Consider the following 14,928-nt stretch of genomic DNA (forward strand, 5'->3'; position numbering starts at 1 on the left):
GTGGTAAAAATTTTATTGTGGTCGTAGGTGGAATATAGCTTTGCATAAAGGTGAAATGTTAAGGCTTCACTACCCCATGCCTACTTGCGGAAAAATGAGTGATGTGCATGTTGAAACGGTCACCAAATCGTCATCGATCATACTACACAAAATAGCAAAAGCAACACAGCTGTCTGATCAAAGGTCCAGGAATGGATGCTATGCATGAGTCATTGGACACAGATGCCTCCTCGCAGATGCAAACTGGTCAAAGGGATAGTAGTGTCGACCAAAGCAACTTTTACAGAGTAGGTATGGAAGATAATATGAATCAGCCATCTGTGTCTATGGACTCTGTTCAGTCGAAACCAGACTCTGAAACTGAGCAGTACGCCTTGAACGAGGAATGGCACGATACAAAGCGCTCGAAACATGAAGATGAAATGCCAGATTACACAAATCGCGATCGACAAGGGCGACCGAGCCAGGCCTACTACGACGCAGACACTTATAGTGTTGATCATGATTCTGCAGACTACTACTATGAAACTGGCTCACACGACGGAACAGACCCGTCCAATTCAGTCTATGAGGCGACTGTATATCCTGATAGCAGCTTTACACAGCCGCCAAGCCCGGTTGACGTGGCTGCCGACAACCGAGTATCTGCTCAAACTCATTTTGAGAGAAATGCAGGAAGCGATAGTCAACAGCTCGCTCCGTCCAGACCACGTGAAAAGCAAAACGACCGGCAGTATAACCGACCTTTTGACAAGCTCCATGACAGGCAATATGATCGGCAGCGTGAACGGCAACATGATCGACTGTACGATAGACCACACGATCGCCCAAATGATAGGCAACATGAAAGGCAGCATGAAAGATCACATGACAGGCCATACCTACATGATAGGCCCCATGATAGGTCATATGAACGGCAATACGACCGTCATGATAGACTTATGGATCGGCAGCAAGAACGACCAAGCGACAGACGATACGACCGGTCAGATGATAAGGGCGACAAGCCAGATATGAGATTTGAGCAAGATGCGGACTCACGTTACAGTCAATCGAGTGCAAAGACTACACCGATCGATGCAGAGCTTTGGAGGAATCCTAAGAAGCCGCATCGTGTCGTGCATGCAATGCACTTGTTAATTCAAGAGGCGGCTATCGAATATATTCACAAGGTGGTTGCTACAAAGACCAGGGAAGAGATTCATCGTCTTATAACGGACCGCAACCGCGCTACGGTCAAAGAGAGCTTGGCTTTGTATTGCAACGACACGGGCGTTCTCCAAAGAGCGAAGCTTAAGCTCTTTGATACGCTTCCACAAGAACAACAGGATTATCTAGTCGATGTATCACCTGAGAGCGATCATATCAGAAACCGACTATCCGACTTTCATGCAGTCCTTAAATCACTTGGCGATGCTATAGACGAAATTTACTATAAGCACCATGAATCCAAGAATCGCGCTTCCGAAAAAGTTTCTGAAGTCCCTGAGCTCGTGATATTTGCTTGCGAAACATGGTATAAGCAGCGAGACAACTATTTGCGCAACCGTGCTCTCAACGGAACCCCGAGTCTCGGACATCAAGAAAATGCTCGTCGAGCGCCCTATCACAAAGTCAGCAATATGGTCAACAGAAGTCCTTACAACCCTCGTCAACCGAAGCAACCCAGTCGCATGCACCCGTACATGAGACGAGGCTCTGGCGCGGACTCCAACAATATTATGCGGCATGGCTCCTCCTACGGATATGGTCACCATAGTAATTACGGTGCGCCAGCGGCTGGAACAGTTCCTATGAATTCGCCAGCCGGTCTAAACCAGGGGCCACGAAGAGGGATGTCTTATCGCGGCTCTATGGATACATCTTATGGTTCACAAGGAGGTTACAACAGTTCGGCAACTGGAATGAATCGTGGGAACGGTGCTGCAGGAGTGAGTGGAGCACATACTCCTATAGGAGGGCTACGACGAGCACCAGCAAACGGCCCACAAAGACGGGGTCCTAGCAACTCGAACCAAGGTAATATTCCACCGTTCTAAAGCTAAATGATAGGTTATTTGCAAAGCCGCGGTTATCAAAGTCATTCACCAAATGATAAATCTATTCAGTCACATGCTGTTGCCAGATCAATAGATGGAGTGCCAACCCATCATCATGCAACAGCCAAAAACACGACAATGGGAGATAATGATACAGACATCAGCCAAGCAAGTCACGGTTATATTCCATTACCCAGTGACTTCATAACCAATGCGAACAGTTCTGTTGACCGGGTCCATGATCCTCAAAATTTTCAGGTTGTCGGTAGAATTGATGGAGTCGTTGTGCGCGACTCACAGGGAAATTTGGTAGTAAGTCAGTACAGTTTCAATAATTACTAGATAGGCCTCTATTGTGTACAGCGTTTATTGTGTAATTATTTGCTATTTACGTCTCCTATCTTTTTGCTTATTGCACACTTAATCATTTTTCTCAGCCTTCTACAAATGAGACGGCATGTAGCCAGCAGGGCCGTAAAGCCGGTGGCAGGCTAAGTTTTCGACTCTGGAACGACAATTTCTGTTCGTCATTTCACAGCCTGTATTTTACCAAGAAACTCATCTTGGAATTCCATATAGTGTGTTGTGTCTGTTATGCTGTCTAGCTACCAAATCTCGGCAACATAATCCCAGTGGTTTATATTTCTTTAGTTCAGTAGAGCTCACTGCCATGGCGTTGTTTCTCGGCCCCGCTTGCAATATTTTTATGCTCAATTCTGGCTCATGGTCTCGTTGAAAGGAAGCTTCTCCATAGAAGATCTAAGAAAGCATAATCGCACTAATATGTCATGATGATACCTGCTAGCCACGGAGGTCTGCTCGATATATCCTACTAAATTTCATACGCATACCCAACAGCACTTTTGACTCGATCCGATTTTTTTGTTTCCACCCAGAAAAAAAATGTCATAGATTCGATCAAAGTACGTGACATCTAATTAGTTATAACTGCTAAAATATGAGAAGTGAGCCGCCTACATAGCGCAAGCAGTCCCGTATTTGTATTGTAAATACATTCGACAGGAATTTACAGCTTAGATACCCCTAAATCTTGGTGTTTTGGATCGCCTACCTGTCTGTGGCCTAGGACCCAAGCCTACACCAGACAATCCACGAGATTCCAATGCTAACGCACGCTTATCTTCGTTCCGAGCAGCTTCCGCTGTTCTTCTGTCTTCGTCAAATTGTGCTTCAAGTTCCATCCTCTTCGAAAATTCTTTCTCGGTAGCTCGTCTGCTCTTGGAAGAGAAGCCTTTTTCCGTTACACTGTAGAACACAGATCCAAGGTCAGCAAGCCAATGGGCGTCTACTGCCGTCACAGTTGACATGTACTCTTTAGAAGTAAGTACCAGCTCATGATACACCACGTAATCAGGTAAATATCCGAGTCCGTAGAGAGCAGAAGTTGGGTGCAATTGTACTGTCACACTGGTTCTCAAGTTAATGTATTCTCCAAGCCCCTTCCTCTTTGCCGCCTGGGAGAAATAGCCAGAGCAAACACATTTCCTGATGACATCGAAATCTAATCCGCAACTGACGATCTTCATCTTCTGGAATTGCATAATATCCAATAGTTGTTGGCGAACTTCGCGGGCTCTTCGTAAAGTTTTGGGGTGCAAGAAGTGACGAGAGCACCAGTTATCGGAATATCCGTTCGTTTTCCATTGGGTATACACGTGTAGAAGAGTCAAATGATCAGACTCAGGAACGAAAAATTTCTCCCTTGCTGCATCTGACTCTTCCTGTCTTTCCTTGGGTCTATAGAAGACATTCGGTACTGAAAGCATAGACACTATGGTCAACATTTCCTCTGTGCATCCATACTCCTCGGACATAAGGATGAGCTTCGATAAAGAAGGTTCCATAGGGAAAGAGGCCATTCGGGATCCAAGCTCTGTCAGCTCTCCCATGTTGTCCAATGCTCCTAATGCCCAAAGGTCGTATAAACTTGATGTCATGGTGTCCGCTGGAGGTGGATCCATAAAATCAAACTCCATCAGATCCTTGACTCCCAGTGATTTCAACAACAGCACGGTGTTCGACAGATTTGTTCGTTGAATTTCTGGGATGGTCTGAATATACATGTCATTTCGAAAAGCACTTTCAGTATATAATCGATAAGCGGTTCCTGCACCAGTCCTTCCGGCGCGTCCCGAACGTTGCGTAGCATTTGCCTGAGAGACGGGAGTGACTTGTAAAGTATCCATGCCCATGCGAGGATTGTAGACCTTGAGTTTGGAAAACCCACTATCGACAACGTACATGATGCCGTCCACTGTCAATGACGTCTCCGCAATGTTCGTAGCAACGATAACTTTTCTAGTTCCAGCCGCAGCTTTGTCAAATATTTTTGCCTGAAGATCCGCCGGCATTTGAGAATAAATCGGTAGGATTTCTAATTTAGGAGGATCATCTAGCTGAGCCATGCGCTGTGCTAGGACCTCACACGTAGTCTCTATGTCTTCTTGGCCTGTCATGAAAACCAAAATATCTCCTGGACCTTGTTGTAGATGTATGCTTAGTACTTGCTTAACAGCAGCCTCGACATAGTCCTCGCAGGGAGACTTGGAAAACATTACATCCACCGGGAATGTTCGACCAGGTATAGTGAACTGCGGAGCGCCTCCATAAAAGTTTGAGAACCTCTCGGCATTCATGGTAGCTGAAGTGACAATTAGTTTTAAGTCCCTTCTCCTTGCCAAGATCTTTTTAAAAAGCCCCATTAAAACGTCAGTATTCAGTGCTCTTTCATGGGCCTCATCCATTATGATGCACGAATATTTATCAAGATCTTGTTCCTGGAGAGATTCGCGAAGTAAAACCCCATCTGTCATATCTGCGATGTTAGCGCCTCCGCCCAGAGCTTATACGTACATTTTATACGGGTTTGCGGCGAAGTACAGTCCTCAAATCTGATGGAGTATCCGACAAGGTCACCAAGTCTCACCCCCATCTCTTCGCTCACGCGCTTAGCAACAGACATGGCGGCTACGCGTCGTGGTTGAGTACATCCAATCAGACCGAGTTTGCCATATCCATCTTCGAACAAGAACTGTGTTAGTTGCGTAGTTTTCCCGGATCCGGTTTCACCGATCACGATGATCACTTTTGGTCAGTTAAATACTGAAACACGCCATACCTTGGTTATCCCTTATAACGCGCAGTAACTCTTGACGAACAGCGAACGCTGGTAAAGACTGTCGCTGCTCTTGTATCGTTTTTTCCATACTGAACTTTGAGGCGCCTTCATTTGTTTTCAAATGCTCGGCAAACTTGCTTCCATTTTGTGAATTATCACCAACACTGCCTCGCCGTGTAGACGGTATACTGTCTTTTGCAGAATCCTCTTCTTCGTCGTGTTTGAGTCCGAGTACATTGCCCAAGGCTGTACCAGCGATATTTGTTGCATCCTTGGCTTGTCGCTGACGCTCTCTTTGCATTCGTCGTTCCCTTACAAGAGCGCTTCCTTTCTTACTGTATATAGCTAGGTCACTTTGAGGATCTCGCACTGCAGAAACTGGTTCTCTTTGTTTTGTGAAAACGTTTCGGCCGTCGAGAAATGGTGGAGTAAGATCATGCACTATAAGATGAATCCTACTCTCTTCGCTGTCATCGTCTCCCCAGAAATCCATACTGAGCTCGCTTCTTGTAGCAACACCCGACGTGAGCAATCGATTGCTTTCCCACATCTCTGATTCTTGTTGTCGTAGCTTAGCGTGCATAGATGCCCGTTTGTTGACCTTTGCTTGCAATCTTTGCTCGTCATCCGCGGAAGTCGTTGCCGCCCCGAAAGGATTATGAGCTTCGTCTCCTGGTACATTGCCGTGTTCATCTGACGCATACCAGTCTCTTTCCCAAGCAGTAATACTGTCCTCGTCGTAGTCCACGTCTGTCTGCAGGGTACCTGATGAACTAGAAGTGTCTGGCCTTATATATGGCGTTCGCGAGCGACTGCTAGAGCTATTTACTCTAGGAGTAGCATCTTGACGTGTTTGCCGTAAAATGGAACCTCTCTTGTAATTGCCTTCCCGACTCGGTTGTTTATCGTGTGATTCCGTTGACTCTCTCGATTTCGAGGTATTGTCCTTGGGAGGCTTTGATGCGCGCAAGTTCGAGATCGTATCCAGAGTACCTGTGATTTGGCGTCGAGACCTTACTTCTGCAAGCCGCTTCCGAGCGGCCTCAGATAAACCGGGTCCATGAGACGGCGTTTCAAGTCGCTTCTGTCTGCTGGTACTCACAGAAGCTGGTAGGCTTGGCTTTTTAAATTGTGCCTCTTTGAGACCTGTCTCTGCACAGGAATTGACCTCAGGATCTGCTAGTTGCGGTAGCGTGGGTGCGTGTCTCTTCCTACTCAGTGATAGTTCTTCGCCTGCTTCTGAGTCTGGAAGTAGTCTGTGAGCTCCATTACTACTGTCAAACTTGATCTTTTTGATCTTTGGGTTGTCGTCCATCGTGAGGTGATGACATGAAGAGAATTTGGAAGTTTTAAATCATGCTTACGTACAAATTTGTAGATGGGAGTAATTAGTTTTGCCTGTGCTTTATAAAACATATGCGGTGAAAAAACGACATTTAAAAATTATCCAACCAAGCATATCTCTCTTATCCTATGTCGCTGGCAGAGGAGTTATTGGCGGACTTTTCTCCGGAGCCCTCACCATCGCCTTCTCCGTCTGATCTTCCTGAGGGTGAGCATGATGGTTTGAAGGCAAATTCTGGTGAGGGAGAGGATGTGGGATCCGTCGACGATTCGTCTTCCGGAGACCTCGTCTTAAAAGAGCTGGAAAGCACGGCACGAGTCATTTCTGAGCTTCAGCCTCTTCTAGGAAAAATTGAAGGCTTTTTGATGAATCCCAGCGAAGTGGCGGGGAATATCGAAGAAAGTCCAGAATACCGATTGCTAGTTGAAGGAAATAGTTTGGCCGTCGAGATTAACACTGAAATAAGCACAGTTTACAAGGTATGACATGTTTTCGAGCTGCACTAACGAATGATAGTTGATCAAAGAGATTTACTTCCCTCGCTTTCCCGAAATAGAATCCTTGGTTTTAAATCCAGTTGATTACACCAAGGCTGTGAAAATCATCGGCAATGACGTCTCCGATATTCCTTCGAAGTCAAATGACCTGGCTGAATTTTTGCAGCCAGCCACCATAATGGTCATCACAGTGTCCGCGAGCACTACGAGAGTGGGAAGAGCGCTATCAAAAATCGAGTTGGAGAAATTAGAGAAAGCATGCGAAATACTACTGTTCTTGGAAGAATCGAAGAAAAAGATCACCACTTACGTTTCCACCAAGCTTTCTGTTTTCGCCCCAAATATCGCTGCTTTGGTTGGATCACAGACCGCCGCACAGCTCTTCAGTGTGGCTGGAGGGTTGACTGGACTGTCTAAATTACCTTCTTGCAATATTCCTTCGTTGGGATCAAAGTCTCAAGTGAACATAGGTATGTCTCACTCTAGTATCAGACAACAGGGCTTCCTGTACAACTGCCCAATGATACAGTCTGTGAGCATGGATCTCAGGAAGAATGCAATGCGTATACTCGCTGGAAAAATTGTGCTAGCCGCCAGAGTGGATCGTGTTCATCAATACATGGGCGGGGAGATGGGACAAAAACTCAAACAAGAAGTACTCGAGAAGCTCGAAAAGCTTGCAGAACCACCAACAAATAAAGGACCAAAGTCGCTTCCTGTGCCTGATGATAAACCTTCTAAAAAGCGAGGAGGAAAGAGGATACGCAAATACAAAGAACAGTTTGCGATGACTGAGATGCGGAAGGCACAAAACCGGATGCGGTTTGGAGAACAGGAAGAGGAAGTGACGGCATTTGATGAGTCGATTGGTCTAGGCATGCTGAGCAAATCAGAAATTAAAGGCATGGGACTTGACTCAAGCCTGGGTAAAGTGCGTGCTTACGGTATCGACAATGCCACAAAGCCTAAATTATCCAAAAACCTACAGCAAAGACTAGAAGGTCTTAATGCGGCATCGTCTCGTATATCCGGCTTGTCGAGCTCGTCAGGGAACAACCGTCTCGGTGCTTTGAGATCAGAAGTGAATGGACTGTCGTCTAGTCTAAGCTTCACTCCGGTTCAAGGCATAGAACTTGTTGACCCTGCATCAATGCGGAAAAAGGCCCATGATGACAAATGGTTCAAAGGTGGAACATTCAGCATGGTAGGAACGGGGAACATCAAGAAATCTGGGGAAATGAGTCTTAACGCACCCGTGAAGCGAAAATTCGACGATTTGAATTTGCCTGGACCTGACTCAAAGCGATGACAGCAAGTTAACGACTGTCAATATTGTAAGATACTACAAATTTGTACAAAATCATCTAAATCGGCTGCGGTTGTATATCCGCGCAATTGCTTTCAGAGCTTAGGTCGGTATGCCGTCTTCGCTGAAAGAGGCCCAATGAAAATCACTGCAACTTTTTCCATTAGCCATATACTTTGATTACTTTACCCTTTATCTTTTTGATATTTTGCCGAGCAGGACCAGTAGTACTGACCGACTGACCTTTCTTGCCTCGAAACGCACCTTAAGATCATAGGTACTTCGCAACTACATAGCGGTATCTTCTTCGCTGAAAACTCTGGTCTGTACATCCGATATGTAATATTTATCCTAGCAGTACCTGCTACCTCATGCACATCAACGCTCCGCAAGGGTATAATCGTATGCTTATATTTCTCCTGGCAAGGTGGATGCATAACAAGCAGTGAATTATGGGGAAGGTGAATCGAGTAGGTCGTACTGTGGATTCCAGTCTCTCGTACACGAAATTCTCTTGTTACACCCAAAGAGAGACTCGCAATAACAGGCATTGGGCCAATGTAGGTAAGTCGATCAGAGTGCCAGCCGACAGACTCATTGGGCCCAGTATATCTATTACAGACTGCACAGTCAGCTTTCCACTTTTCTTTGCATTGGTATCTCTTATAGCCTCGAGATATTATATCTGAATTGACAGTACTTTCGACAAGTTTCTTGGCAGTAATCATACTACCACCGAATTTCTTTATGTCCTCAATAGGTGCACCATTGTAATAATACGTTCCCTGAAATTTCTCGTAACTTTCGGGGTGAACATAAAACGCCGAATGATGAGCAGAGGTGACCTGTCGATCAAATAAACGAAAGTGATTTTGACGCCATTCTATAGAGTCATTCAAAAGCTCGGTTAATAAATTATTCGCGAGCTCTTCTGATAAAAAGTTAGAATAAAATGTACAGGGGGTATGCTCAGCGATTGTTTCAGCTGTGTAGAGGTGTACAACCCTCGTTGACTGTGGAGATCTCTTCGTCACCAGATTGTCCGAATCAGCGTGCAATTCTTGGATAGGCTTATCTGCTGGAAGCTGCTTACGTTTGGGCTGCTGAATATAGTCTGTGACAGCGACCTGTAGATGCCTCTTTCTTGACCGAGGCAGTGCCACAATATCCTCCGTCTCAGAGAGCGTTGCCCGCGCGTCGTCATATGCCTTCTCAACGTCTCCGTCAGCGTTCAAGAGAAACTCTAGCAATATCTCTGGACTTATATCTGAGTTATTGATAAGGGAAGCAAGTAGTGCGATTTTTGTGTCTGTATCAATGTGTTCTGACATCTCTAAATCATAAAACGAGATTGAGTACCTGCACATAAAGAATTACTATAGTAACCCGGCCCACATACTCCCAGCTAACTGACAATACACGTGACTAATACAGCTCCCACTGGCTGCTAATATATCACGTGATGTTTAGTACACAATAGGAAACTTTGCAAGCTGCGGCACAAGAACTAGCGATTTGTAGATAGGTCACATTCCGTTTTAAAGAGTGGTTGCTTACAGTGATGGGCCCCTAATGCTTTGAAAGGAGTAGCTCTTACATACGAAGACAGCCGCAACGTGCTACGCTCCTCTTTAGTCTTAGAAAAGCCGTGCAGCTGCTTGCTTCACTTGCTGCTGTGCTTGATATCTTGGTTCGCAGCATTTACACCTACATCGCGGTGCCTACAAATATTCCTCAGGCCAGAAAACTTCTTCCACTGTTTTCCTTTCCAGAAGTTATAAACCAAGGCAGTCTAGTCGCAAGGTGCACTCACGGCCGATTGTTTCTACAAATTCATCAAACGTATTACAATTGGGCGCTGGTCGGCTTTGTTTGCGACCGCCTCGACTAGACGCCATTCAATCTGTCGTCCTCTTCTGATCCCGTCGACCCTCCTACCTCATCATCATCGCTTCCGTCCCCCTACTTCACACCTATTCCCTCTCCTGCTATCTCTCCTTCATCATCGACTACTTCGCTGAGAGTGCCGAAAACTCCGAAGCTTGCGTCGCTAGCTTCTTCAGCTCGCAACTTTTCAGCATCTTTTTCTCTCAATTCATCTGAAGATCTCCCTCTACCATCACCTGTCACTGCACGCCAGTATTCTTCATCTCGTTCCCGGGCTCCGTCACCAGGTCTTGCGGACAATTTATTGTCTCCAAGTTCAGCAGCTCAATCTACGAGTACAGAGAACGGTCTAGCAGCGGCTCAAAAAAGACGATCAGTATCTCTTTTCAATCAATCTACCGATTTTACTTTCTCTTCGACTTCCGAGTCAACTCTACATAAGAAACGCAACAAGAGCGGAAGCTCTGGCGTAGCTGGTTCCACGGGTGAAGGTATTAGCTCTGACGACATCGACGACGACAAGAAAATGAAATTCACATTTGATCGGTCTGTGTTTACAAAGCGGCCTACGAAGGCTCAAATAAGAAACGCCCAGTATGCAGGAGCTTTTGTACTGGCTCTCTTTTTCATGGTGGGCCTAATTACGAAAAATCGCACTCCTAAAGTCACAGCGCCGTCGTACGCTGCACTTAATGAGGCCATTTTCTCGGCACACAACAAGGAAGCGTTTGTTCCATTAAAACCGAGATCTGATATTGGGATTCCTCTTGAGGTACTACGTAAACGCAAGAAACCAAAAGCAGCGCTTATCTCACTTGTCCGAAACTCGGAACTTGAGGGCATCGAACAGTCTATGAGACACCTAGAGGCTCGCTACAATTATAAGTATAATTACCCTTGGATTTTTTTCAACGATGAGCCCTTCGATGATACGTTCAAGAATAGAACCAGTGCCATCACAAACGCGGAAGTCCACTATGTCACGATCCCATATGAGCATTGGTCAACACCTGAGTGGATCGACAACTCACGGTTTTTAACTTCGCTTGACTATCTGGGTGCAATTGGTGTTGGAAAGGGGTATATGGTTTCCTATCGTCATATGTGTCGATGGAACTCTGGCTTCTTTTACAAGCATCCTATCCTGGATGATGTGAGTGATCTTATTTTAATTTACTGACTCGGTAGTATGATTGGTATTGGCGCGTTGAGCCAGATGTCCATTTCTTTTGTGACATTGACTACGATCCGTTTGCGTTTATGGAGGAGAACAACCTCAAATATGGTATGCTGCGGACGCGACCGGTCTGACCTCCAGGGTTTAACATGAATATTCTTGACGATGCTCGTTCCTTCCCTTCTATGTGGAGACAAACTCAGGAGTTCATGGAGGAGTACCCGGAGCTCGTTCACCCGAAAGCAGATCTATCTTGGATTTTGGATCATAGATATGACGGTGAATACAACAATTGTCAGTTCTTCAGTAATTTTGAAATAGGATCACTTGACTTTTTCCGGAGCAAGACATACAACACATATTTCGACTACATCGATAGAAAGGGCGGATTTTTCTACGAACGCTTCGGAGACGCCCCGCTGCATACCCTCGCCGTCGTGCTGTTTCTAAGCAAAGAGGAAACCCATTTTTTTAGAGACATTGGCTACCAGCATGATATCAATAAGCAATGCCCTATCAACGTCGATAAATGCTCATGCGAGCCTACGGACATGGACGAGAACTTTTACAAGCTTGTACCAATGGAATCTCCGCAGAAAAAGCCTGATGATTCTTGTATTAGACTTTGGCTTGGCGGTGAATGGCTGGATAGAGATGCTGAAGGCAACTATGTGAAGTCTGGCTATGAAATGTAGCATTCGTAACCCTTGAAGTATCTAATAATCACTGAAGCAACTCATCTATGTATATATAATATATTATGAGAAGCTCTTGTGACTTCCGAATATTGCATCAGTTTTGGAAGCGCATAGTAAATGAATCTAATAATTACGCTCTTGTAAACGATATAACTGGCTGGTCACATGATCACAGCAGGTTAATTATGTGCGACCAATTCGCTTCGTCAACCTGACAGCAATTTTAATTTATACGCCACATACCGTATATACAGGGTCTTGTGAAAAGCAATTTTTAAAACGTTTACGAGCTTTGCATGAAGCCGACCTTAGTTCTGACAACAATTGTTCAGATTATGGGTCATAATGTGCTCTATTGCGATGGCGACTAATGTGGACCATGTTGGGAAGGAGATAACACGGTCTCTATTCAACCACGAAGATAACGTTGTCAACTGTCTTTATGCTGGGCACAAAATCGTGGTCATTATACAGATTCACACAATTTATACTTCCACCGTTTTAAGTAGATTAGCTTGCTGGACTATGTTACTCACAACCCCGGACAAGAATATACGATTACTTACGTGACCCGTTGCCACATATATATATACATACCCACAACTTTCCGAGGTTTATAAAGGTATTGAGACTTGTCGCTTCGTACAATATAACTCCGACGGCCCCTCCCACACCTGTCCAGGTCTATCTATACTTGTATATCACTTTATTTTCGCTCAGCCCAATTACAAAGATGGCTACACTCCATGGGCGTTGTCATTGTGGCGAACTGGAGTGGACAGTCACCGCGGACTCCCTAAAACTTCCCGTAAGTGCTTTGTCGAAATTACTGTGTTGACGGTATCAGTCTCATACGCTTTGCCACTGCCGCTCTTGTAAAATACTGGGCGGAGGAGAGTTCTGCGGTATCCTTCTGACCAGCATATGCGCAGTGCGAATTCAGCGCGGAAACCCGAAGGTTTACACTTACACCGATCCAGAGAACGGTCACGTTATACACTGCACCTACTGCTCAAATTGCACTACACACGCATATCATCGCGACGAGGAGAGGGGAGACGAAATTCAACTACGGACCTTTCCACTTTTAGAAGCTCGTATCATGGATGTCGAAAACGAAATAAACGTTGCAGAGAAATTCAGTTGGGTAAAAAAGGTCGATGGTGCAACGAATTTTCGTACGTGGATACCTGCTGTAAAACGGGGTCAACATGGTATAACGGATATGATCTAATTGTGCATTGCGGATACCGAGCACCACAAAGGATTTGACGGCGGCTGTATAATATAGGTGGGTGTTCTGAGACAAGAGACAACGCGGTCTGGGCCATATATGCATTTTGTTGATTTCACGATGAGGTCAATTTTGGTTAACGATTCTATGATTAACGGGTGCTTGGAGATTATGAAGTTTCTGATGGTTTGCATTTTGTATAATACTCTGCTCTTCGTGACTAATTTATATACATTCAAAAATATCGTACACTCCCTTGAATGCGAATTCAGTCCCACTGATGTGGTTTGGTATTGACTGTTTTCTCTGGTATGGAGTCATCCGTTTTCTTCTTTTTGTACTGATCGAGATTTTTTCTCGGCTTGATGACTACACCACCGATACCTTTCCGTTTCAGAAAAGCTGTCCGTTTCTCGTTTACCCCAGAGTGTACACCTTTCTGATCTTTGAAATCGCTTTTGGCGGATATTGCTGCTGACCCCACAGATGCCGATGTTGCTGACTTCGATCGAGCCTGTAACCTTCGAAATTCCTGTAGCTGCTCATTGACGTCTCTACTCACAGCCTCATCCTTGAGTCTGTCCTTTTCAAGCAGCCCATTGAGAAAAGTGACTTCATCACTGTCTAGTTTATGCAAAGCATTCCTAGAAGCAAACTCTTCTTCAAACTTCAGTTGCTCAGCAGCTCGATTGGTCAGTGATGTTGCGTGTAGACCTTACCTTTGTTTTCTTGGAGGATTTCATATAGGGATTTTTCTCGTTCAAACTGATTCGCCATAGGTAAGCCATTAGCATTGACCAAAGGAGCACGATCCGAATCAGCATCTTCTATTTCCACGGCTCGTTGCTCGGGTTGACGAGGTGTGTCTGTTGAATCGCCATCTTGATCGGATTTCGACACGAACTGTATACTCGCCACCGCCGCTCCATTAGCCGGGGGTCTTGCCTCTTCACTTTTAGACGGCACCACAAGAGCCTTTCCAGAGGGAAAAGCTGATTCGGCCTCCAATGTTGTTCGCTGGACGAAGTCACGTTTGTTCATGTTGTAGGGCTAAAGTTGGTGAACAAGCGATAGGCATTGCTAATAAATCGACCCCTTTGACGATGTGAATACCCGCCAAAACAGAAAATTGTGTTAATCCGAAATAGTGTAATGGCTAGCACGGTCCGCTCTCACCGGGCAAATCGGGGTTCAATTCCCCGTTTCGGAGTTTGTTCTTACATCACGTGATACTCATAAATCTGCCCCTCTTTTCCTCTTTTTTTGACTCAGAGTGAAGGCTTCTGCTGCTAGGACTCCATATAGCTAGCGACGATACAAGTTCCGACAATACAAGACCAAACAAAAATATATACAGGTCAAATTTGGGTTACCTGTGCTGCAATCACAACAATGATAAAGTGATAATAGTCGTGTTAATAATGATAATGGCCATTATAATAGTGATAGCCATAATGATAATAGCCATTATAATAATAGCCATAATAATAACCAAATAATAATAAAAATCAAATAATAATAATAATAATAATAATAATAATAATAATAATAATAATAATAATAATAATAATAATAATAATAATAATAATAATAATAATAATAATAA

The 14,928-nt window shown here is 44.8% G+C and overlaps 7 protein-coding genes and 1 non-coding gene across 8 annotated transcripts; 5 read left to right on the top strand and 3 right to left on the bottom strand.

Moving 5' to 3' along the window:
* Positions 1 to 4: 4 nt before the first annotated feature.
* On the top strand, positions 5 to 2,480 carry V1510DRAFT_415580 (uncharacterized protein). Its single transcript, XM_066933618.1, has one exon. The coding sequence runs from the start codon at positions 192 to 194 to the stop codon at positions 2,037 to 2,039; it is 1,848 nt and encodes a 615-aa protein (XP_066789624.1). The 5' UTR covers positions 5 to 191; the 3' UTR covers positions 2,040 to 2,480.
* A 593-nt stretch (positions 2,481 to 3,073) lies between these two features.
* V1510DRAFT_363971 (P-loop containing nucleoside triphosphate hydrolase protein) lies at positions 3,074 to 6,493 on the bottom strand (the record flags this gene model as incomplete). The annotated part of the gene is made up of 3 exons (XM_066931167.1): positions 3,074 to 4,875; positions 4,914 to 5,144; positions 5,179 to 6,493. 3 exons carry the CDS (start codon positions 6,491 to 6,493, stop codon positions 3,074 to 3,076), a joined length of 3,348 nt encoding a protein of 1,115 aa, XP_066789625.1.
* Positions 6,494 to 6,587: 94 nt separating this feature from the next.
* Positions 6,588 to 8,329, top strand: V1510DRAFT_448058 (Prp31p; the record flags this gene model as incomplete). The annotated part of the gene is made up of 3 exons (XM_066935764.1): positions 6,588 to 7,002; positions 7,040 to 7,490; positions 7,611 to 8,329. The coding sequence occupies exons 1-3, from the start codon at positions 6,652 to 6,654 to the stop codon at positions 8,327 to 8,329; spliced, it is 1,521 nt and encodes a 506-aa protein (XP_066789626.1). The 5' UTR covers positions 6,588 to 6,651.
* A 99-nt stretch (positions 8,330 to 8,428) lies between these two features.
* V1510DRAFT_363746 (uncharacterized protein) lies at positions 8,429 to 9,657 on the bottom strand (the record flags this gene model as incomplete). Its single annotated transcript, XM_066931154.1, has 2 exons — positions 8,429 to 8,480; positions 8,516 to 9,657. The coding sequence occupies 2 exons, from the start codon at positions 9,655 to 9,657 to the stop codon at positions 8,429 to 8,431; spliced, it is 1,194 nt and encodes a 397-aa protein (XP_066789627.1).
* A 1,184-nt stretch (positions 9,658 to 10,841) lies between these two features.
* Positions 10,842 to 12,085, top strand: V1510DRAFT_363892 (glycolipid 2-alpha-mannosyltransferase-domain-containing protein; the record flags this gene model as incomplete). Its single annotated transcript, XM_066931159.1, has 3 exons — positions 10,842 to 11,366; positions 11,402 to 11,498; positions 11,532 to 12,085. 3 exons carry the CDS (start codon positions 10,842 to 10,844, stop codon positions 12,083 to 12,085), a joined length of 1,176 nt encoding a protein of 391 aa, XP_066789628.1.
* Positions 12,086 to 12,740: 655 nt separating this feature from the next.
* Positions 12,741 to 13,505, top strand: V1510DRAFT_115984 (Mss4-like protein). Its single transcript, XM_066930239.1, has 2 exons — positions 12,741 to 12,896; positions 12,936 to 13,505. The coding sequence occupies exons 1-2, from the start codon at positions 12,822 to 12,824 to the stop codon at positions 13,320 to 13,322; spliced, it is 462 nt and encodes a 153-aa protein (XP_066789629.1). The 5' UTR covers positions 12,741 to 12,821; the 3' UTR covers positions 13,323 to 13,505.
* V1510DRAFT_415598 (uncharacterized protein) lies at positions 13,485 to 14,415 on the bottom strand. The gene is made up of 2 exons (XM_066933619.1): positions 14,042 to 14,415; positions 13,485 to 14,006 (listed from the first exon to the last, which is right to left on the bottom strand). Exons 1-2 carry the CDS (start codon positions 14,361 to 14,363, stop codon positions 13,591 to 13,593), a joined length of 738 nt encoding a protein of 245 aa, XP_066789630.1. The 5' UTR covers positions 14,364 to 14,415; the 3' UTR covers positions 13,485 to 13,590.
* Positions 14,416 to 14,460: 45 nt separating this feature from the next.
* Positions 14,461 to 14,532, top strand: V1510DRAFT_t104. Its single transcript has one exon. It is a non-coding gene; the product is annotated as a tRNA-Glu (tRNA).
* Positions 14,533 to 14,928: the final 396 nt, after the last annotated feature.

The sequence above is a fragment of the Dipodascopsis tothii genome, assembly GCF_038497935.1.
Source record: "Dipodascopsis tothii strain CBS 759.85 unplaced genomic scaffold V1510scaffold_11, whole genome shotgun sequence".
NCBI classification, from domain to species: Eukaryota; Fungi; Ascomycota; class Lipomycetes; order Lipomycetales; family Lipomycetaceae; genus Neoaidaea; species Neoaidaea tothii.